This window comes from Mytilus galloprovincialis, chromosome 10 (genome assembly GCF_965363235.1).
Source record: "Mytilus galloprovincialis chromosome 10, xbMytGall1.hap1.1, whole genome shotgun sequence".
NCBI lineage: Eukaryota > Metazoa > Mollusca > Bivalvia > Mytilida > Mytilidae > Mytilus > Mytilus galloprovincialis.
The window spans coordinates 59,323,743-59,347,087 of NC_134847.1; the positions used below are offsets into that span (position 1 = coordinate 59,323,743).

Consider the following 23,345-nt stretch of genomic DNA (forward strand, 5'->3'; position numbering starts at 1 on the left):
TTTTTGCCATGTCGTTCTGAGTTTCACTTTAAATATGAGTTTGAATATCTCCTTAGCATCTATCGCAGGCTTTTACAACGTATTTCAATTAATAGTAAGCGTATGTTGAAATCGCGGTAATAAAAAGACTAGTGAAATAAAATGAATCATAACAAAAGTAAAATAACACAGATAGCGAACTCCAAGATTATAATTCAAAACGGAAATACCTCTAACAAATGAAGGTAAAATCAAAAGCCCAAACACATAAAAAGAGTGAAAAACAACTGTCATATTCCTGACACACTCCTGAAATGTCCTATGCCAAGTCAGGAATATGACAGTTGTTATCTAATAGTTCTTTTCTATTAATGTTACATTGTTGTTCATTTTTTGTTACACTTCTGTGTTCTGTTCTTTCACTGTTTTCCTCTTAAAGTTGATGTGTTTCCCTCGGTTTTTGTCGAGCCTGCAACTTTTGTTGCAGAAAGCTCGACATAGGGATAGTGATCCGGCGGCGGCGGCGTTAGCTCACTTCTTAAAAGCTTTATATTTTAGAAGGTGGAAGACCTGGATGCTTCATACTTTGTATATAAATGCTTCATGTTACGAAGTTTCCGTCAGTCACAGGTCCAATGTCCTTGACCTCATTTTCATGGTTCAGTGACCACTTGAAAAAAAAATTCAAATTTTTTGTAATGTTGATTTCTCTCTTATTATAAGTAATAGGATAACTATATTTAATATGTGCGTACCTTGCAAAGTCCTCATGTCTGTCAGACAGTTTTCACTTCACCTCGACCTCATTTCATGGATCAGAGAACAAGGTTAAGTTTTGGTGGTCAAGTCCATATCTCAGATACTATAAGCAATAGGGCTAGTATATTCGCTGTATTGAAGGACTGTAAGGTGTACATGTCCAACTGGCAGGTGTCATCTGACCTTGACCTCATTTTCATGGTTCAGTGGTTATAGTTAAATTTTTGTGTTTTGGTCTGTTTTTCTCATACTATATGCAATAGGTCTACTATATTTGTTGTATGGAATGATTGTAAAGTGTGCATGTCTAGCGGGCAGATGCCATGTGACCTTGACCTCATTTTCATGGTTCAGTGGTCAAAGTTAAGTTTTTGAGTTTTGGTCTTTTTATCTAATACTATATGCCATAGGTCAACTATATTTGGTGTATGGAAATATTTTATGATCTCTATGTCAGTCGCACAGGTTTTATTTGACCGTGACCTCATTTTCACGGTTTATTGCACAGTGTTAAGTTTTTGAGTTTTGGTCTATTTTTCTTAAACTATAAGTAATGGGCCAACTATATATGTTGTATAGAAGCATTGCTAGCTGTACATGTCTGTCTGGCATGGTTCATCTGACCTTGACCTCATTTTCAAGGTTCATTGGTCTTTGTTTAGTTATTTTGGTTAATGTTAAGTTTATGTGACAGTTGTAATAAAGCTTAGCTTTATACTTAGGACTATCAACATAATATCAATGATTAGTATAGAAGGCGAGACATTTCAGCGTGTGCACTCTTGTTATTTGTAACCCGGATTTGTTTTCTCTCAATCGATTTATGACTTTTGAACAGCGGTAAACTAGTGTTGCCTTTATTTGGTACAGGAATTTACCATACATATATAGAAAATGATGGATTAAACCTGGTTTTATAGCTAAACCTCTCACTTGTATGACAGTGGTATACTTGACATGTTTTTTGTATAAATAGGATGACAAGAATCAGAAAAAATATCACACAGAACAACAAACCACATCAACCATCAACACCCGACTCCTCTGAAAAGTTGACATACATATAAAGTCAAACAATAAACAGCAATTAACACATGCTCCCGACATTGTTGGGATTTTATTTTACCACTAGTGAATACATTTCAGCTACACTTTCTTAAACTGTGTCAAAATATATAAAATACACATGTGCTGGTGTAGTTGTTAACAGTTTCACAGTCATGAATAATTATCTGGTATTTTTTAGTTGGGAGATAAGTCTCTCAAGAATTTCATTGGTTTTCTTTGCATCATTAAGTCTCTCTTTTTCAATAGACAGTCGTTCTCGTTCAATAGACAGTCGTTCTCGTTCGATAGACAGTCGTTCATCGTGTCGTTCTCTTTCGATAGACATACATTCACTATCAATACCAACTAATCTAGGAGTAAAAAGTAAATTAAGTTTAAACAAGTATGACCAATAGTTTCAATAGAACTAATGTATGTAAGAAGGTAAACTGACTTTTCGTACGCTAAATTGTTTTTTACTCCATTTGTTATCCAGGTAGTTTTGAAGTTTTGAAATTTTTAGTTTAATTTCGGTTTGTGCATATTTTAGAAACCATCGTTTATTAAATAAACAGTATTTAATGTATATTAAAATGTATAGAAACAAGATGGTCTCAGCAGTTTTAATTACTTTGCCCATCGAACCTTTTGAACATAAGTTATTTTGAAGTATCTCGGAGGCAAACATTAATTGGTTAATTTAAAAACCTTTCTTCGACAACATTCCTTATCGAGTTTCGCTGTGTTGATACTTGATTTTCTCCTTGATAATCTGGTGGTGTCATTTGATCAGGAACTGCATCACACTCTATCTGAAGTTTGCTTCCATTTTGTATAAATGGTCTGTCATTTATATTTTTATGTCTTGTGCTTTCTAATGCTCGAGTTTCCTACAAAGTATGCAAAAAGTTAGTGTATGATTAAGTAACAACTTGAAAGGAAGCAAGGGTTATTTTCTTTTAAAACTGAGAACCCTAAACAAATATAGATATACATGTATATATATATATTAACCTTTAGATGCCATTCAATGTGCAGCTCATTTTATTTGAATAGAACATCCCATCTTTCACCCAAAGGAAATATTCAGTACTACTGCAGATGCAAATGAATTATCTTGTCAAATAATAGAACAAGTTTAAATAGTCCGTGTTTTAAGATATAAAAATAAGAATACGATTTTACATATCTTGCTTTAAAAAGATAGTTTTCCAAAATTGAATTAATTAAAACCTGGTTAAAATGTTTAGCCAATACCAGGACAGTTATGATTCTAAAATTTGAGATTCGAAATGCTCTGCTGCTTTGTATTTGATCTGATCTTTGAATTGTTTCGATTTGTGCGTCTTACGTCGACGAGAATCTCATCAAGAATACAAAACCATAAGCCTAGTATATATCTGTGATGATTTTTTACATTCAAAGTTATTTACCTTTAACTCATTTATTTTCTCACACTTTTGCTTGAAGTAAGAATTCTTTGAGGAATTTTGAAATTTTCCTATCATTATTTTACAAAGGCTTTCTGCTTCTTCCAGATCATTACCATCACCTTGTGATATGCAAAATTCAATGTAGCATTTGTATGACTTTAAGGTATATCTTGTAATTTCATCGTTTGCATTGTCTTGAATAGCCAGTCGGAAGTGTTTTTTAGCTTTTCTAGCCATTGATGGTGTTTTGATTCTAACACACATATCAGCTATAGCCAAATGCACTCTCGGTAAAAGATTCCATGGCTCCAAATCTTCAATATAACTTTCAAGTAGGCTTGTCTTCGCTAGAGCTTGTGTGATGTAATAGTTCTGATTGTTTTCGTCAATGTTGGAGAGTTTAATGTAGCATTCCCTAAGAAGCTCGAGCACATGACATGTATGATCAACATCTAACCCAGAAAGCATATTAATAACTCCAATTAATATGTTTATAACTGGCGAACTTTCTAACATTCCTTCAAGAAAGGTGATGACATTTTTCATTTCAGAAACAGTGTGATTCAATGTATCATTTCGTACATAATATAACACACTACTGCGTTTTATAACAGTTGCGATCACAGGTCGAAACGAAGGATACCTATCTTCATAAAACGAGTTTAAGATGCAAGCCATGTTATAGGTGAGTTGAAACTCAGCAAAGCATTTAGAATCCACCGACATATGCCTTCCTTCCACGAAGGCATGTACTGCTTCACTCTCAGTTATCCACCAGTTGTTACCGTTGGTATTGTATAGGATGATGGTTAAAAGCTCTATCAAGAATGTAGCACGAAGTTCATGTAATGGCATAATAAGGCCTCTTTTTATAAGGTCTGATTTCCAGACGTCAGGAATCCATCTTCCCATATTTTCATCTATATGCGAAGTATTGCAAAGAATAATGCTCATTTCGTTGTCGTTCCTGTATTTTTTCATTACCAAATGTTCTAACATTTCCTCTGTAACACAAGTATGAACATCATGAAGTGCTGAAAAAATTTGACAAGCCCTATTCCGTATGATCTTATCACCTTTAAGGAAATTTTCCATGTCACCAGTTTCTTCCTTCATATCGAAACTACTACCTGAAGAACGGTTTGCCGTACTGGGTACTGGATATATAGGGGATTCAAGCTTCCCAAGCTTAGCAATGATTTTTCTTCCCCTTTCAAAGAAATCTTCCGCAGTAATTTCTGTTCGACCATAAATTCTAAAGGTGGACCCAATACACAATGCCAAGTAAGCTTCATATACAAGAACTTCATCAGACGAATTGTTCAACATCTTTAGATATGTGTTCATCAGCAGACAAGCATGATCCAGAAATTCCATGTTACGGTTGACATTTTTTACTAGTCTTACGTCAATGGCCATTTCTTTGCAATAATGCTTCAGCAACCATAACAAGTCTTCATTTTCTTGATCAGAGCTCTTTTTGTTTTTCAAAACCCATACAGATAAACCGTGCATTTCTAGCAGTCGTATGTTACCACTTCGTCTTGCTGATGCTAAGGAATAGTTTTGTAAAGCTGACATCAAATTTGTGATTTCGAGTTCTCGTTCAATTACTTTTTCTGGAAGAAAAGTTTTCAGAACATCAACCGATATACTCGTATGACTTAAGTAAGGTATCAGCGAAAGCACTCTCTTGCAATGCGAAGACAAATTGTTTTCAACGTTCTGTAACGTCATGTCATATGATGCTTGTAGATTTTGACCTTTTTTATCCTCTTGTTGAGCCTGCATTTGGAATGCAGAAATGTTTCTTAGATAATCCCTGATGCTTATTTTTGTTGTTTTTATATAAGACGAGGCTAGTGATATTGCCAAAGGAAGATAATTGAGATTTTTTACTAGTTTTTTTAGACATCCTTTATCTTCACTAGCAGATGTAAGCAAAGATATTGCCTCTTCTGAAGTCATTCCTGAAATCTGGACCTCGTACGATGATGCAAGATCTGTGGGATATGATACATTTGAAGTTGCAAGTAGATTAACGTTTTTCATATTAATAAACCTTTGAAGCATTTCGTACATGATGTCATCCTTCGGATTGAAAATATCATCCATTACTATAAGATGTTGATGCTGTTGCCATTGTTCTGACTCAAGTGTTCTGAGGACAATGTCAAACATGTTGCTCACACATTGCGATAATTTTTTCTGAGAAATAAGATGATCCTCATAATTGTTCAATGTTGACAACAAAGTGGCAAGGGAAAGGTGTGTGCTCTCAAGAGATTTACTGTTTATCCTCCAAATAACGGATTTCTTGTTTTCTTTGTAAAACTGATTAGCATACCAAAATGCAATTTGTGATTTTCCTACGCCATTTGGACCTAAAAGAAAGAAAACAATCAGTAGGGATAAAATCTGTTATAGCGAATTTCTTTAAAATTGTCATTTAAAATAGTAGAAAGTTACTCAGTATTAGTGTATTAGTCCCCAGACCATTATGCACGTGTATATGACATTACATGTCTTTATTTTCCATGTATGTGAAGTTATCAGCTGGTTTGTTATTCGATATTCGATATTCAATATTCAACCGGCTTCTAGCCGTCGGTTCGATATTCAAATTAGTTGAAAATCATAGAAAATTCATATATTTAATAACATTCGTAGCATGATTTTCAGAGTTTATAAGAGGAGTGAAAAGATACGTAGGAAATGGTTTGATGACCCGGCCCTTCAAGCTGTCGTAAATTCTCGTCGTCCTCGAACATAAACCCTTATGTAAGTTGCATATTTGTCTTTATGTAATATAGATTTATATAAATAAAACGACATCAAAGTTGGAATTTTTAATATAATATATGATTCAAAAATAACTAATCACTCTAGAAACATTAAGAAATATGAATAGGAATATTTATGAAAAGCACAAAAAAAAGAGAAAAATGAAATGTATAGCGCAAACCTACCGCTGAAATGACGATGAGATCCCCTCCCACCACTCCTGGTCTTTCAATGTCCCTAAATTTCGAGGATATCATAGACTATAAAGGTTGTATCAAAAGGATTTCCCAGAATAATGTCATCTTCAATATTTACGGAGGGCTTTAAATTGTCAAAAGTTCAGGACAACGGGCACAGGAAAGTGGTGAGAGCCCCCTAATCTCTCATTCTGTCTAATATTATGCAGACATGTCCTGAAATTTTTACAATTTTTTGCCCAAAAGTAACAATCTAAGCTCTCCGTAGACATCCGTATTTCTTTTTTGGTCTTTCCATAAATATTTCTATTTATATTTCTAAATTTTTCTAGAGGTATCGGATTTTTGTTTTTGTTTTAAGAAATATCATATTGTTATGTTTATCTTTCTTTAATACTGGTTAATGAAGTCATTACAGAGTGTACTGGCTGGTCATTATCGCGTAAGATACGATTTTGACATGCTTACATAGCTAATGCATATTGATGACTTTATAGAGAAGTTCACTGATGCGCGCGCGTCTGGTGTATCAAATTATAATCCTGGTAACTTTGATAACTATTAACACCACTGGGTCGATGCCACTGCTGGTGGACGTTTCGTCTTCGAGGGTATCACCAGCTCAGTAGTCAGCACTTCTTATTTGACATGAATATCAATTATATGGTCATCTTTATAAATTTCCTGTTTAAAAAACTTTGAATATTTGGAAAAACTAAGGATTTTCCTAACCCAGGAGTAAATTACCGTAGCCGTATTTGGCACAACGTTTTGGTATTTTCGGTCCTCAATGCTCTTCAACTTTGTACTTGTTTGGCTTTTTAAGTGTTTTGATCTGAGCGTCAATGATGAGTCTCATGTAGATGAAAGCGCTGGCTTATTAAATTATAATCCTTTTACCTTTGATAACTATTTACACCACTGGGTCGATGCCACTATTGGTGGAAGTTTCGTCCCCGAGGGTATCACCAGCTCAGAAGTCAGCACTTCGGTGTTGACATGAATATCAATTATATGGTCATTTTTATAAATGTCCATTTACAAACCTTTGAATTTTGGGAAAAACTAAGGATTTTCTGAACCCAGGAGTAGATTACCGTAGCCGTATTTGGCGCAACTTTTTGGAATTTTCGGTCCTCAATGCCCTCCAATTTTGTACTTGTTTAACTTTTTAAGTGTTTTGTTCTGAGCGTCACGGATGAGTCTTATGAAGACGAAACGGGCTTCTGGCGTATTATAAATTATAATATTGGTACCTTTTATAACTATAAGTCGCCATAAACTGAGGGTTGTAGATTTATAGCGTAAATGTACAGATGTATTTTGAGAATTGAAAATAGATACAAAAATAATCCGAGCAAGTAAAACACGGATCTACCAATATATACAGTTACATTTTTGAAATCGTTTTATTGATAAAAACCTTTAGTACATAAAGACAAATATGCAACATACAAAAGGGTTCAATATCGGCAGCTTGAATGGGTCATTAAACGATTTTCTACGTAATTTATTATTCATCTTAACTATGAAAATCATACTTTTAAGATTATCAAGTATTATTTTTTGTTGGTGATTTTCAACTAAATTTAAATATCGAACCGACTGTTAGCAGCTGGTTGGATATTGAATACAGTATTTGAACAAGCGATAGCCTTTCAAAAAGTGCTATATTCGACTCTTAGCTGATGAAAATGGAAAGAGCTCTCGCTTTGTAGATTAATTCATTTACTAGAATAGCCACGTGCATCAATCAACAAATTTTACCACACACATGAGGTCACACGTTATGAACTTGTAGTATCGTTTAAGTTCTTGTTTACTCCAGAAGGTTCGTCTATTTATAGATAAAAGTTACTTGTGTAAAATCTAATTGCTAAAATAGAGACGACAAATCCGATACTCTACGGGATTGAAGGACATTTACTAGGTTTGGATTGTCCTAACCAATCAATAAATTTTGATTATTCACGTCTCGTAATATCTTCCAATCAGGTAGCAAGAATAATTCACGCCCTAAGTGTCCATCGTTCAATTCGTAATATCGACTCCTAGAACGAATATCAAATACTGTAAATTCAGAAATAATTGCGTACATTTATTATTGCGATTTTGTCAATTTAGACTTATTAAACGCTATTTTAATTTTTACGAATTTGAGAAAAATCCTGTTTAATTCATATAAAATATTTCAAAATGCGAGTTTAAATTATGGCGTTTACAACTCTGTCGCATTTTTGGCAATAATAAAAACCCAATAGTTTCTGAATTAACAGTAACGAACCGGCTGCTAACTTCACATATATTTTCCATTTAAAAAAAGACGAAGTTGAAGCTATTGAAATTATCATGTTGTTGTTGCAATGACATACTAGAAAATGTGTGTAACAAATCTAGACATAAGTTTATTTCACAATCATACAAACAAAATACAAGAATCTATAATTTATTAAATTTTAAAAAGAGGCGAAAGATATTAGTTGGACATTCAATCTCACAGGTTAAAAATAAACTGACAACGCCATGGCTAGAAAAGAAAATGTCTAACAAACAAACTATACACAAGACACATTACAGAAAGTAAAGGGTGAGCAACACGAATCCGACCAAAACAAAATTGGTTTCACAGGTTTTCCAGATGTGTAAGTACATCCTCTTACACACGTGATACTTGAAAGTGTTGCGCATGTAAGTATAAACCCAACAATAAGGCTCCGACTTGGAAAATATGAAACAATTAAATTAAGAAATCTTACAGCTTTAATGAAGATTTTTATCTCATATTTTGTATTTTGTAACTCTGTACATTGACAGAAACCGCAGACATTTAAAATGATCAGCAAGACACGACCAGAAAAAGCCCACCATATGATTATAACTTGAGACTGAAGTGTTACATTACAAAATAAGAATATAAAAACCACGTCCACTTATATCTGTAGTATTTGTATTTTTGTCTATCTCATGTCAGTTTAGCCTTTTTCAAATGATTTTTTATAATTCGTTCTTATGTTGTACTGTTACACCACTGTCGAGGTTAGGGGAGGGTTGGGACCCCGCTAACATGTTTAACCCCGCCACATTCTGTATGTATGTATGCTCCCAAGTGAGGAGCCTGTGATTCAGTGGTTGTCGATTGTTTATGTGTTACCTTTTTGTTTTTCGTTCATTTTTCGTACATAAATAAGGCAGTTAGTTTTCTCGTTTGAATTGTTTTACTTTGTCATTTTGGGGTCGTTTATAGCTGTCTATGTGGTATGGGCTTTGCTCATTGTTGAAGACCTACGGTAACCTAAAGTTGTTACTAGTTATTTCGGTGTCACTTAGTCTCTTGTGGAGAGTTGTCTCATTTGCAATCATACCACATCTTCTTTTTAATATATACAATAGAATATCAATTGAATAAAAAAGACATATAAACAAAAACAAACACTGAACTAATCAGTTTGATCTACGACACAATATAAATACAATATTAAAACATTTGTCCCTATGAAACATAGGCGTTACAGATAGTAATTCAAAAGATGTAGTAAGACAATTCTTGCCTGGGACAACAAATTTTGAATTATTTAGTGAAAGAACAACATCTATATAGCGGAAAGTAGAGTTAAAGGATATTGCTTACTTCTTATCTTTCTTCCTAAGAAGTTCCTGTATGAAGTAAGCCTCATGATAATAAAGAAACAAGTCGGCAAGAAAAAGGGCACAATTGGTTCCCATAGGAATGCCGATAGTCTGTTGAAAAACACGTCCTCAGAACGTAACTAATTTGTGGTCAATCAAGAAATCCAGCATCTTGATAATGTCAGTTTCAGAGAATTTTTTTTTGTTTGAATCAGAGTGATCCTTTACAAAGTAGGATTTATCCCTCCCTAAGACAAGATACTTGTAACTACGTTGGCCATTCTTTTTTATGAAACAAAGCAATACCAACTCTTGTCTTTCGAAGATGCACATCTATCCATGTGAGGGACACATGCTCTTTGGAGCCTCTATAGTTATTATCATTAACAGTTGTAGTAGTATACATCAATTGCAGTACCTTTTATGAATGCAGCTCCTTTATTCTTCAATAAATCAAAAACTTGATCAGCCGCAGAAGTCTTTACATAGTGTTCAACAATATTCATTGACGATATATCGTATTTGTCTGAAATGGAAGATAATTAATTTGGCTAGATGTACTGATTTTACAAATGAAATAAAGGCTTGAATGTACACGTAATGGATATTTTAAGGCTCTGCTCTTCTTGGCAAAGATGATATTCAAAAGCACCGTCAAAATTTGATTTTATCAAAAATAAAATCTTCTGGGGGTCTTTTCGTTAATTTTGTTTTGACATACAAAATCTTATCTCATTGTATCCATATTAAGTCAACAACAGCTAATTATAAATTTGTATTGATAGTCTTTGTGCAAAGTTTTAAGTTTTTAAAAATCACAGTAATAAGAAGATTTGGTATGAGAGCCAATCAAACAACTATCCATCCATGTCAAAATTTGTAAAAGTAAACAATTATAATTTAAGTACGGCCTTCAACACGGTGCCTTGGCTGACACCGAACAGCAAGCTATAAAGGGCCCAACAACTGACTAGTGTAAAAGCATTCAAACAGGAAAAACAACGGTCTAATTTATATAAAAACGAAAACTGAAAAACACTTATGAACCAAATCAATAATAGACAACCACTGAACATAAGGTTTCTAACTTACGACAGGTGCAAACAAATTCGGCGAGTTTAAACGTTTTTAAATGCGACAACTTTCACCCTACCCTGTATCAATATAGTGTAACTTCACAACATAGAAAGACACACTATACAATATCAATTGGAATTGCATATACATATGAATACACTTTTTAAGAAAATAGACAAAAATTTAAAGGTTTGAATTTAAAAGTCTTCCAAAAGTTTTTCAAAAATAGTTTTCATAATGTGCTTTTAGAAAATAACAAAAAAAGGTAACGTACTAAATATTTAATTTTGTACAATTTGGAAATTAGTATGGCGTTTATTACTGAACTAGTATATATTTGTTTAGGGGCCAGCTGAAGGACGCCTCCGGGTGCAGGAATTTCTCGCTACATTGAAGACCTGTTGATGACCTTCTGCTGTTGTTTTTTTCTATGGTCGGGTTGTTGTCTCTTTGGCACATTCCCCATTTCCATTCTCAATTTTATTTTAGAAAATAACAAAAAAAAAATTGAAGTTAACGTACTTGTTTTCTTGTTAAAGAAACCTAAATAGATAAATTTGCCGTACATTCCTTTCAATTCTGTATCTTTATTTAACTTCTAGTATCTGAATCTAACTTCATTAAAGTGAATTAATTAAAGAAAAACGAATTGATAGATTACCAAGTAAGAAAACGTTTAAGAAAACATTTGACATTCCGGTATCAATTTTTGCTAATTTAAATATAGATCTAGACCGATTGCTATCTGCTGTTTTATGAGTCTATTGAAGACGAAACGTGCGTCTGGCGTTCTAAATTTAAGCCTGGTATTTATAATAAGTATTTTTACAATCCAAAAATGGTTGAAGACTTCTGGTCTACCTTAAATATCAATGAGAACCCGGGAATAGATTACCTTAGCTGCAATTAGCAAAACCTTTCGTAATTTTTGGTCCCCAGTTATCTTCAACTTCGTATTTTCATCCCTGGTATCTATGGTGATTTTATTATCAAGACAATTAGCATTCATCAGCGTCACCGTTAAAAACAAGAAAGTTAGGTTTTAGCGTCTTTAAAGTCCAGATCATTTTTGAATTAAGTATAGGTAAAAGAGGGATGAAAGATACCAGAGGGACAGTCAAACTCATAAGTCGAAAATAAACAGACAACGCCATGGCTAAAAATGAAAAAGACAAACAGACAAATAATAGTACACATGACACAACATAGAAAACTAAAGACTAAGCAACACGAACCCCACTAAAACTGGGGGTGATCTCATGTGCTCCGGAAAGGTAAGCAGATCCTGCTCATGGGCGAATCCAGCCATTTTTAAAAAGGGGGTCCCAACCCAGGATAAAAGGGGGGTGGTTCCAACTATGTTCCCATTCAAATCCATTGATTGGCCAAAAAAAGGGTGGTTCCCACCGACGGACCGCCCCTTAATCTGCCACTGCTGCTCCACATGTGGCAACCGTCGTGTTGCTCATGTTATTACAAACCCGGTATATAGTCTATTTCGTTAGGTCAAATTTATGAAAGGGTAGAGGATTGTAGTTACGACGTAAGGAACATATCCGATATCATCTGTGAAACCATAACGGTCGACCAACTCGTCATGGCGTCCGTAAAATTTATGAAGTGATGATTTCAACTTCACCATTTTGAACTCTTGGTTAAATAGCTTCCTTTTGAGCAGCAACCATCTATCAAGGAAATCATGATAAAAAATACAAGCACGGGAATATCGTATCAATTGGGAGATATATACGCCGTATGCAGGTGCTTCTGGAATGTTGCTACTAAAAATGTAAAAGTTTTAATAAAAATAAGATTATTTTACCTATTACTAATTTGTCTGGATCTACAGAAAACAAGCATATATATTTATTTGATCTCTCGAATATATTATTTGGGTGAGTTTAATAGATCCATATTAACATTTAAAATACCTGAAAAGGTGTTTTATCTTTTTCTTCAATTATTTTCGATGATTTTGAGAAAAAAAACTAAATGGAAAGGTCCTGTTCTTGAAAATTTAGATAGTGTTCCTGTTGCCATAAAGATAAGGTGACCTAGATATTGTCTGAGATGTGTTTGTATTAAGTTAAAGCTCCTCTAAGCTAAAATTCTGTTTTTGTTATGCATAATCTGAAATAAGATAAAGTCTTCTATAGTGACAAAAACTTTACTAAATTGAAATCTATGTAATATCAGATTTTACCTTTGTTGAATGTTCTTTGAGGCGTGATAGTTAAGTCATAAGCACCAACTATTGTAGCTAATCTTCCACATTTTTTCTCCAACAAATTATGCAACAGAGACACATTTTTCTGAGACAACAAATCTCGTTTTTCTAATGTAGTAATGAGATCTTGGCCATCTTCTATATTTTCTAGTTCTCCATTTGTAAGAGTGCTTCTTAGACTAAATTTCAAGTGTTTGATATCATCTGAAATTTAAAAAAAAAACTTTAATAAAAAAAACATCTGTGGTTGATTGTTTTTTCTCTCTCTCTCTAAAGTCAAAGGGATCGAAATATTGAAAATAATAATTTAGCAGTTGACAACGTAGACCTGTCCAGCAACAAGAAAAATGAAACATATATTCAAATTGAGAATAGAAATGGGGAATGTGTCAAAGCGTCAAAACCCGACTAAAGAAAGGTAAACAGTTGTTTAATTATGTTCTGTTTTAACACCATAACGTACTGTAACTTTGTGAAAGTTGTCCTTTCAGACAAAAAGAAATAGGAACCGGGACTCTGATTTTCTTTCTACAAAACAAATTAGGTACATTCCTTACATATTCCTTTATAAAAGAAAGGTTGCCTGTATATCAAAGTGTTAAAAATTGAATCATACAGAAAAAAAATTGTGTTTTAAAACACTGTTTTGATAATAAAATGAAGCAAAAATGAAATATATTCTTGTATCAAAACTTGTATATTTCATTTTGATTAAAAATCTACCCTGATTGTGATTTGCTATTGTATAATCCAAGATGATAAAAGACATGGAATCAACTGTAACTTGTATTTGTTATGGATTCCCAACTCCCCTTTGCTGAAATTTTATTTTTAAAAAGCAGATAAAATCAAGTGGTATAGACATGATTGAGTATTGTGTTCTACGCATTCTGCGTTGTAATTACATAATAGTTATAGATAAACTGGTTATTATCGTGTGATAAAGACTGCATAAAGGACAGTATTATTGACTACGACAGCTATAATGACTGACTCCTACGCATCTCAAAAACAAACAAAAAAGATTACTGATTGTACTGATAGTCTATTATCGAGCGTAGCGACATTTGATACTTTATGCATAATAATTCAAATATTTTATTTAAAGGAAGACAAACATCTTTATTATAAATAGTGCATGTTCCTGGTAATTTCTGTTATGTTTGTGTTTTGTTTTCTTATATGAAATAATATTTCAAGGTCGAAGCAAAATTCGAAGTTAAACAAAGTTCATTTCAAATTTCTAGATTGCTTCCTCTTGTGTACAATAACAAAAATGTAATTCAGTTTGTCTTTTTCAATAGCATATAAACTCATCATACATGCCATGATTAAAAAAATGTACGCCAAACGCGCGTTTTGTCTACAAAAAGCTAATTTAATAAAGGGCTGCGCTTTAGCGCATGATACGCCCGTTGCTCTTTTAACTTGTCTTTTATGCTTTAAATGAATTTATATGATCAACTAGAAATATATATACAAATCAAAAGGGATGTTACATTAATATATTCACCAAAGTTTCATAAAATCCCCCTTTTTAAAGTATAAAAATTCATTACTTAAGAAAACGTAAAATCTAAAATTTATAAAAATGAAAAGGGAGCTTATGTCAATAGATATAAACAATTTATCAAAGTTGCATAAAATTTTGTGAAAGTGTTAGTTATTGTCCCAAAATTGGAAAATCCCCCTCTTTTTTAAGCATAAAAATTCATAACACGGAAATGTAAAATCTGAAATTTATAAAAATTGAAAGGGAGCTTACATCAATAGATATAAACAATTCACCAAAGTTTCATGGACATTGGTGAAAGCCTTTTTGAGTTATTGTCCGAAGTGTTGAAAATCCCCCTTTTTTTTATGAATAAAGCCCCATAAATCCAAAACTTAAAATTTGAAATTTATAAAAATTGAAAGGGAGTTTACATCAATAGATATAAACAATTCACCAAAGTTTCATGGACATTGGTGAAAGCCTTTTTGAGTTATTGGCCGAAGTGTTGAAAATCCCCCTTTTTTTATGAATAAAGCCCCATAAATCCAAAACTTAAAATCTGAAATTTATAAAAATTGAAAGGGAGCTTACATCAATAGATATAAACAATTCACCAAAGTTTCATGGACATTGGTGAAAGCCTTTTTGAGTTATTGTCCGAAGTGTTGAAAATCCCCCTTTTTTATATGAATAAAGCCCCATAAATCCAAAACTTAAAATCTGAAATTTATCAAAATTGAAAGGGAGCTTACATCAATAGATATAAACAATTCACCAAAGTTTCATGGACATTGGTGAAAGCCTTTTTGAGTTATTGTCCGAAGTGTTGAAAATCCCCCCCTTTTTTATAAATAAAGCCCCATAAATCCAAAACTTAAAATCTGAAATTTATCAAAATTGAAAGGGAGCTTACATCAATAGATATAAACAATTCACCAAAGTTTCATGGACATTGGTGAAAGCCTTTTTGAGTTATTGTCCGAAGTGTTGAAAATCCCCCCTTTTTTATGAATAAAGCCCCATAAATCCAAAACTTAAAATCTGAAATTCAAAAAAAAACGAAAGGGAGCTTACGTCAATAGATATAAACAATTCACTTAAGTTTCATGGAAATTGGTGAAAGCGTTTTTGAGTTATTGTCCGAAGTGTGGACGGACGGACGGACGGACGGACGGACGGACAACGGTATACCATAATACGTCCTGTCTAAAAGACGACGGGCGTATAAAAAGGTTGAAAAGGCTAAACAAACAAAAAATGTAAATAGCTTAGACATAGATGTAACTGAAAGGCAAATATTTCAGATTAAATATAAGTCTGTTTCACTGAATAGTAAACCGCTTTAGTAAATAATTTAAGTAAGTTTGTAAAATTGATACAAGGCACAAACATGGGGTTTCATTTGTCAGAAACAAGTCGGAGGAAAATTCAAATCATCATCAATGAACGATTAATTTAATTTCCACAGCAACAGACCTTTATTCAAGAGATATTTCATGGTGAATTAACTCATCATAGATATCAGGACTAAATTTTATATATACGCCAGACGCGCGTTTCGTCTACAAAAGACTCATCAGTGACGCTCGAATCCAAAAAAGTTTTAAAAAAGCCAAATAAAGTACGAAGTTGAAGAGCATTGAGATCCAAAATTCCTAAAAGTGTTGCCAAATACAGCTAAGGTAATCTATGCCTGAGGTAGAAAAGCCTTAGTATTTCAAAAAATTCAAAATTGTGCACCGTAAATAATTGCAGCTGCATTTCACCAGATACCCTTTCGTCAGTCAGCTGTATCTATGCGTACTGCATATAGCCAAGAATCATTCCTTGCACACTACAATGACCCATTTCATTCAGCACATCCATGTATTTTAGTTTTGTTTAGTTTTAAAGCAGTGGGCTTTAAATATTTAGCACGCTACGACATGTAAAATCAAGAATTTTAATCGTTAGATTTGCTGTATTTACATTTTTATCTGTAAAAATTTAGAGAAACAAGTGTTGTGCGTAATAAAACGGACTTAAATCCCACCCTAAAATAACAGTTGAATAAATAAATAAGTATAATCTATTCCATGACCATTAATAATGTAAGATTGTAGCATATTATTTTATTAGACTCATCAGTGACGCTCAGATCAAAATAGTTTGAAAGCCAATCAAGTAAAAAGTTGTGTACACTCTTATCGGAAGTGAACACGCGAGGATAATTCATGTCAACGCAATGAACTACCAGACCGTAAAATATCCATAAAATATGCATTTAACAAATTAAAATTTTATGAACTTACCTGAATTTAAATCGTCAACAATTTTCTGACACATCGCATTGTACTTTGAAAATGTGGAAGATGCATATGCCATTCTTGTCCTGAGGAACCAGTTTTGATTTAAAAAAAAACGTTTATAAATTCACTCGGCCCCCAACGTACTATTTGTTGTAAACAAGCAATGTTCGATTGATTAGACATGTTACGAAAAGGTATATTCTCGACGCTGAGACTTTAAATTTGGGGACGGTGTCAAAACATTGATTATAGATTTAAACAGGTAAAATTTAAATCCTGTGCGTCTTGGTTAATTCAAATCACATTATTTAGAACATCATCATTTAACATCGTATATGACAATTGCTTTTGTGATATCATTACTGGCTCTCATAAGACATAAAAGGTGTACGCGTGCAGGAGTGCGGGGTGGGCTAGAAAAAGGGGGCTGAGAGTTATACAAGTTCATTCGATTCTATATTGATAATATATACATAGTAAGCCAGTTAGATATTAGTTTTATTGTTGTATTACAGTTCCTGAAAAAGTTCAATCTGTCGCTCCACTAATCCAACACAAAGCTCTACAGTCTGGTTGATTTTTTCTCTCGGGTGTCTCCGTAAGCTTCAAATGAAGCTGAAAGTTTTAAGGGCCTTATTATGGAACGCCATGACTGTCTTCTGATGTTGATTGTTTAATATGTTCGGTGCTTTATGCATTATGTTCAGTAGTATGTATATTATGTTCAGTAGATATCCTATTATGTTCAGTAGTTATTACATTATGTTCAGTAGTGTTTACATTATATTCGGTGCTTTGGTTATTATGTTCAGTAGTTTCATTATTATATGCAGTGGTATTTTAATTATGTTCGGTACTTCTGACGTTATATTCAGTACATTTTTCATTATGTTCAGTACTTTCGACATTATGTTCAGTAGATTCAATATTATTTGCAGTACATTATGTAATATCTTCAGTAGTCCCGTTTTCTTTATATTCAGTACATTATTCATTATGTTCAGTAAAAGCATCTGTATTATATTCGGTTCGTTCAACTTTATGTTCAGTGGTTTTATCATTATGATGATGTAGTAAAAGTCGGGAAGTCAATAACGGAAATTGTCGGGAAAAAACGAAGGCGGATATTTTTGACGGACGTTTTATTCATGAACACCTTTACGTGATTGAATTAAAATGGAAGAAATGGAAGCAGTTTTAAATCGGTGTGGTTTACGTTCCCAAGTTGGCATTTTTCACAAGAAAAAAATAACTCCTGACTCAATTTGTAAGTTGTCGCTACAAGATTTCGCATATTTAGGTATGACTGACAGGAGAAAAATAATGGAATTAAGAATAGCTTGTGTTCATTTCAGCAGCAATATTTTGAATGAGTAATAACAAGTTTTTCATTCCCAAAGGAGCACTGGAATCCCTGCTTGAAATCGATTTAACTGTTTTAAAAATATTCCCTGTGGACTACCCCCCCCCTTTTTTTTTGGTGCTCTCTATTTTCAACCCTCGAATTAAGCTTTTCAATCTAATTAAAATTAAAACCTTTCTTTCTAACCAATCTTTTCATGCACCGGACCGGCAACTTTCTTTATTTAATACGAAAATCTAAAGTGCCGTTATACACATGCATGTTGTTTGCTTGGAGTATACGCCCGCAAAGAAAGAAATAGCCTAAGTCCGAAGGCACAAATAAGAAAAAGAAAGTTTTATGGCAAAGGGTGCCGGGGTAAATCTCTGTTTTCAAAATATACATGAAATATTTGCCACTGCCCCTTTTTTGTTCTATGAATTCTAATCCTGAGTTTTCTATCTGTTACATGCCAAGAAATCCGAGCAAAAATTCCGGTCGACCTCCTACGGCACCCATTAGTATTTAAAGATTTGATTTCATTCAACAAATTAATTTAGGACCTCCATGTACGTGTCATTTAGAACACAGCTATATACCGAATGGTCAATATTAATCATCCATGTAATTTGCTCTATGTGATGTTTGCAGAATTTCAACGGAGGTAATTTCTTGGCATGATCAATTGTGTGTTTACCCTCCCCTTTTCTCCTTTGACATAAAGCGTTCCAATGAATAACAAAATAAAAAGAGACAATTACGCAAGAGACTTCTATTTGTTTTACCGGTTAAATGTGATGGATGCTTTGCTGCTCCTCATTTCTTACCCATGAAAACTTAAAATCTTTTGTATTCCCCTCTAAATTTAAGCCAATTAAGAAAAATTATCCCCTTCTACAGTAATCCGAAAAAATTAAAGGCGACAATAAAAATACGTGTAAATCTTGGAAATAATCAAAATGTTTCTGTGTATTTGGTTTTGGTTTGTTCTTCAAAATACCACTTAAGGCCAGTGTCTTGCCTGAATAAGAGAAGCTTGCTAGTGAAGACGTGCCCTTACTCTAAGATCGATTATGAATAATAAGAATTCATGAACCTCAAGAAATCTGACGTACCCATAATTGACAATCCTGACACGAAATTATCAATTAACATTTATCCGTTTCAGATCCGTTCATCATCCATTTTATCCGTTATACGTCCGGTAGAAGTCCGTTTCACATTCGTTCAACATCAATTTTATCCGTTAAACCACAAGCAAGTGCCACCAAAGGGCAGTGTCTGGACTGAATAAAAGCTGTTGATTGTAAAGACGTGCCCTTACTCTAAGATCGATTATGAATAATAAGAATTCATGAATCTTAAGAAAGGCTAATTGGCATTTTAGACGCGAAATTTTCAATTGGCATTTATCCGTTTAAGATCGGTTCATCATCCGTTTAATCCGTTATACGTCCGGTAGAAGTCCGTTTCACATTCGTTCAACATCCGTTTTATCCGTTAGACGTCCGTTAGAAGTCCGTTGGTGAATTTATCTGCCAGACCTCAAACGGATGTATAACGGACACGTTACGAATACAAAACGGAAGTGAAACGGACGAGTACCGTACAAAACAGACGCCTACCGGACGTTCAACGGACATTTCATCCAATGGACGTCAGTTCAAAGTTTTGAACATGCCCAAAATTTTCCACCAGACAGAACGGACGTCGATGGATTAAACGTACGCTAAACTGACATACAAATCTTGTAGCGACAACTTACAAATAAAGTCAGGAGTTATTTTTCCTGGTGAAAAATGCCAACTTGGAAACGTAAACCACACCGATTTAAAACTGCTTCCATTTCTTTCATTTTCATTTAATCATGTAAAGGTGTTCATGAATTGTAAAAACGTCCGTCAAAAATATCCGCGTTCGTTTTTTTCCGACAATTTCCATTATTGACTTCCCGACTATTACTACATCATCATAATGAAACAACCACTTTTACTACATCATCATAATGATACAACCACTGAACATAAAGTTGAACGAACCGAATATAATACAGATGCTTTTACTGAACATAATGAATAATCTACTGAATATAAAGAAAGCGGGACTGCTGAAGGTATTACATGATGTACTGCAAATAATATTGAATCTACTGAACATAATATCGAAAGTACTGAACATAATGAAAAATGTACTGAATATAACGTCAGAAGTACCGAACATAATTAAAATACCACTGCATATAATAATGAAACTACTGAACATAATAACTAAAGCACCGAATATAATGTAAAAACTACCAAACATAATGTAATAACTACTGAACATAATGTAATAACTACTGAACATAATGTAATAACTACTGAACATAATATGATATCTACTGAACATAATATACATACTACTGAACATAATGCATAAAGCACCAAACATATTAAACAATCAACATCAGAAGACAGTCATGGCGTTCCATATCTTATAGCGTGTTTGACATATACCCGACACTCTAATATATAAGCAAATTCCTTTTTTTTTTTAACATTTTCTTCTTTCTGCTCGTGGTTTAGCTCTTAGCTGATGGCGTCTGCAATGGGTAACGACGGGCGATCGACATAGATGAATTTTATATTATATTATTAGATTATACTGTTGGCCCTAAATTCATTGCAGAGGTCCTTTCCGTCCAATAGTAAGTGAAAATGAAGTAAACAAACTGTCAAAACTGATTTCTAAGTGAACACATATCGTTTTGTTTACAAAATAGCGAGCGAACTAGACACAGTTCACCACAATAATCAACAAATACAAAGATACAAGTCAGTACACTTTAGTTCAAAGCATATCAAGGGGATCACACATACAGATATTCTAAACGAACTGGAAAAATATATAAACAGAGAAAAGGTTAAAGCTATACAATTGACTGAAAGAGAATGTGTTGTAACTGTTGATGATCAGGCATCGAAAATATTATTGCTAATAAAGGGTATCGAAATTAAAAACTATCATTACAAATTTGTTGATGTTGAAAAAGAGGTGACACATGTTACGATTAAGGATGCACATGTCCAGTTGGGTGATCTTGCAATTTGTACATTTATGAGAAAATACGGTGAAGTAGTCCAAGACTCAATTAAAAGGAGGACTATAAGAGGTACTAACATTGAAACCGGTACGCGGTATATTCAGCTGATAAATTGCGTCCCAACCATCCCCAATATCACCAAACTCGGAAGATTTGAAATCCGACTTTTTGCTGACAACAATAGAACCCAATGTCGATACTGTAGTCGAACGGACCAACCTTCATACCGTTGTGATATGAAACCACAAAGACAAGAACGACAGCGACACTGTTTTCGTTGCAGTAGCCACGACCATATTATTCGAGACTGTCCGCACACAGATAACGTATGTTTCGAATGCGGTCAAGAAGGTCATATCAAACGAAACTGCAATCGAAATAGACAAACCGTAAGAAAAGACGAGCAAAATGAGAAAATAACTGAAGAGAATAAATACGGGGACTATGTTCATGAAATTAGGGAGGGACGAGAAACTACGGAACAAGATCAGATCGAGGAATTGAATGTCTCCATTGACAACGATACCACTAAACACTCGGCATATATACAATCTGTTCCTGAAAACGAAAACAATTGTTTACCATTACCCCATAATACAATCATTTTAGGTGCATCAAACTGTTGACGTCTCAAGATATCTGACAACAGAATATACAATGCATCTGTTTCTGGTAGTACAGCAGAAGACAGTGACAAACTTTTAGTCACACTGGACAAAAGTGTTGATAAAAATTATGTGTCGAAGGTCATCTTTGGTTTGGGTACAAACGACATCACAAAAAACAATACAGATAAAGAAATAATTTGTGTTAACATAACAAATGCTTTAAATAAAGTAAAAGCAGAATTTCCAAATGCGGATATATGCATATTCAGTATACTGCCAAGAAAGGGCAAAGGTCAAACTTTAACAAAATGTAATCTAACATCTCATTCTATAAATTTGTATATGGAAAACGTATGTTCAAAAGATCGTCGATTTTTGGGATGATTTCTGTCGACCAGGCATGGGTGTCAACCCCATTAAAACATTGTTTGATAAAAATGACCCATCCGGGGTACATGTTAATCCTGAAGGGGCAAAACAACTTGTTTCTCATGTCAAGAACTTTATGGGAATAGACAGATTAGGCGAATACGAAACACCAAGTGGTAAAAAGAGAACTCGAAGTTCAGCTTCAACACCAGGATCAGTTGAGAAACAGCAATCAAAAAGGCAAAACTCTTCTTAGGAAGAAACTGTTTCTTAGTAGATTATCCCGGCACATTGCGTAAACGAGCTTACGAAGAACTTTGTGTAAAAATGTATATAATATATTTATATCATTTTTTATCATATTATGAAAAAAATCCATGCTATTATTGTGTAAGCAAAATCTTGCATTTATTGTAAATATTTTGGAAAATTATTGAACTGCCGTGTATTATGTTAGTGATACAAATATGTGTATTTGTTGGTGAAATAAGTAGGCAAATAATAATTATATATGAAATATATGGTATGGGAGATAACTCTAAAAAAAAGGCATTGTAAGTGTACATGCACATTCATTTGTTGTAAATATATTGAATATAGGTTGGACTTTTATTATGTTGTATTACATAAATGAAATCGATGAACTGTATAGATATAAATATTCAGAATTTTAAAGACAATAGTATACATATTGATTTTTTCCCATAAAGTATGTCTATTAGTTTAGTTTCATTTAAACGCCCCTAATAATGGCATAGAAAGAAAACATTTCTTTAATAAGTTAAAAATAGATAAAGAAAATGATATTGTGAATTACGTTATGGGAGACTTTAATTGTTGTCTAAATAGGAAATTAGATAGAAAACATATGCCCACGCGTGAAGATGCGAGAAATTATGAACTAAAAAATTTCATTGAAAAAAATGAACTGACGGACATTTGGCGTCTCAGATATCCAACCAAAAAACAATACACATTTTCAAGGGGTCAATCATACTCGAGAATAGATTATATATTCACTAGTGGGAATA

At 33.5% G+C, this 23,345-nt stretch overlaps 1 protein-coding gene across 1 annotated transcript; it reads right to left on the bottom strand.

The window, feature by feature from the left end:
- Positions 1 to 1,825: 1,825 nt before the first annotated feature.
- On the bottom strand, positions 1,826 to 17,101 carry LOC143047983 (uncharacterized). The gene is made up of 6 exons (XM_076221363.1): positions 16,917 to 17,101; positions 13,107 to 13,334; positions 10,245 to 10,352; positions 3,219 to 5,602; positions 2,494 to 2,675; positions 1,826 to 2,156 (listed from the first exon to the last, which is right to left on the bottom strand). Exons 1-6 carry the CDS (start codon positions 16,987 to 16,989, stop codon positions 1,967 to 1,969), a joined length of 3,165 nt encoding a protein of 1,054 aa, XP_076077478.1. The 5' UTR covers positions 16,990 to 17,101; the 3' UTR covers positions 1,826 to 1,966.
- Positions 17,102 to 23,345: the final 6,244 nt, after the last annotated feature.

What these genes read in the sequence shown, in the direction of transcription:
- LOC143047983 (XM_076221363.1), bottom strand. Translation starts at nt 16,989, where the DNA reads ATGGCATATGCATCTTCCACATTTTCAAAGTACAATGCGATGTGTCAG. An exon ending in TGTTGACGATTTAAATTCAG is followed by an intron (nt 13,335 to 16,916) that starts GTAAGTTCATAA and finishes TTTAAATTTCAG; the next exon opens with ATGATATCAAACACTTGAAA. An exon ending in AGGAGCTGCATTCATAAAAG is followed by an intron (nt 5,603 to 10,244) that starts GTACTGCAATTG and finishes TCTTTCTTTTAG; the next exon opens with GTCCAAATGGCGTAGGAAAA.